Raw genomic sequence first — 1,210 nt, 5'->3', positions numbered from 1 at the left:
TGGAATGCTCGGAATAAGATTATTTTTCTGTTGTCGTTTTTGCTTTTTTTTACAAGGTTTTTTCTCTCCTTTGAGATTATAATGAACATGGTCACACCACAAGTAAAGTCAGAAGTAGGACAGAGAACGCTCCGAAGGCTGGTTTGGTCATCCGAGATCATTAAAAATGGCTGACCGTAACAATATGTACAAAAATATAAAATGTAAATACAAAATACAAACAAATTTCCTTTTTAAAGTACTTTTAAGAAAAAAAAACAGGGCCTTGGAAGTTTTGGTTCTTTTTTCCTCCCCTGTTGCAAATTCTCATGGTTTGGGTTGGGTGGTGGAGAGCGCGTGTCATCTGCGGGTGGCACTGCCCACGGTGGGCGGGCGGGCCTCTCTACTCGAAGGTGACCACGCTTAGATTCTGAGACGGGAAGTGGAGGGTGAATAGGTCACGGCAGCCTTTTTTTTTTTAGTTTAACTTTTCCTTTTTTGCTGTCTAGTCATCCTCGTCGGTCTTCTGCTTCTTGGTATCGACATCATCATCCTCATCATCTTCAACTGCCTGCTTGCCCGTAGCTGACTCAACTTCCTCATCTTCATCTCCATCCTCTTCCTCACCATCACCACCTTCTTCCTCCTCCTCTTCCTCCCCACCTTCTTCCTCTTCTTCCTCTACCTCATTGTCAGCCTCTTGCTCCCCATTTTCCTCATTAGCATTCCCGTTAGCAGGGGCGTCTCTTCCATTTTCTGCCTCTTCCACAACTTCCTTCTTCTCCTTTAAGTCCTTGGTGGAGATTTCGGAGCTGGTGTCTATGGCTGCGTCTGACACGGTGGGGCACGCCGGTGATCCGATGCAGGGGATTTAAAAAGAAAGAGAGAGTTCAGGGACTCTGGCGATAAAGCTGCGGGAGTCCGCGGAGGCGGAGGAGGCGCGCGACGGAGGCGGCTGCGGCGAACATGGAGGGGGACAAGGAACAATGCAAAGATGGCTTTTCAGAGCAGCCAGTGGGGGCCAAATATCTTTTTTTCTAACTAAAGTTTTATAAAACCTGTTATGACAGCCTATACAGATTGTGGAAAATTAAGAAATTAAATATTTCCATGGTCAGAATACTTTAGGGTAAAAATTATTTAGGACATTTTGGAAGTTTATATTTTATTTGATGAGTTATTTTATTTCTTTTTTAACTTTTATGTTAAGAGGTACATGTGCAGGTTTGTT

The 1,210-nt window shown here is 44.0% G+C and overlaps 1 protein-coding gene across 1 annotated transcript; it reads right to left on the bottom strand.

The window, feature by feature from the left end:
- Positions 1-433: 433 nt before the first annotated feature.
- Positions 434-847, bottom strand: LOC103245155 (prothymosin alpha-like; the record flags this gene model as incomplete). Its single annotated transcript, XM_008015600.3, has 1 exon — positions 434-847. A coding segment is annotated over one exon (363 nt), but the record flags the coding sequence as incomplete, so codon positions are not given.
- Between the last annotated feature and the right edge of the window lie 363 nt (positions 848-1,210).

The sequence above is a fragment of the Chlorocebus sabaeus genome, chromosome 23 (assembly GCF_047675955.1).
Source record: "Chlorocebus sabaeus isolate Y175 chromosome 23, mChlSab1.0.hap1, whole genome shotgun sequence".
Lineage (NCBI taxonomy): Eukaryota > Metazoa > Chordata > Mammalia > Primates > Cercopithecidae > Chlorocebus > Chlorocebus sabaeus.
Note: the sequence above shows the minus strand (reverse complement) of the source record. Positions and strands in the feature narration are given on the sequence as shown.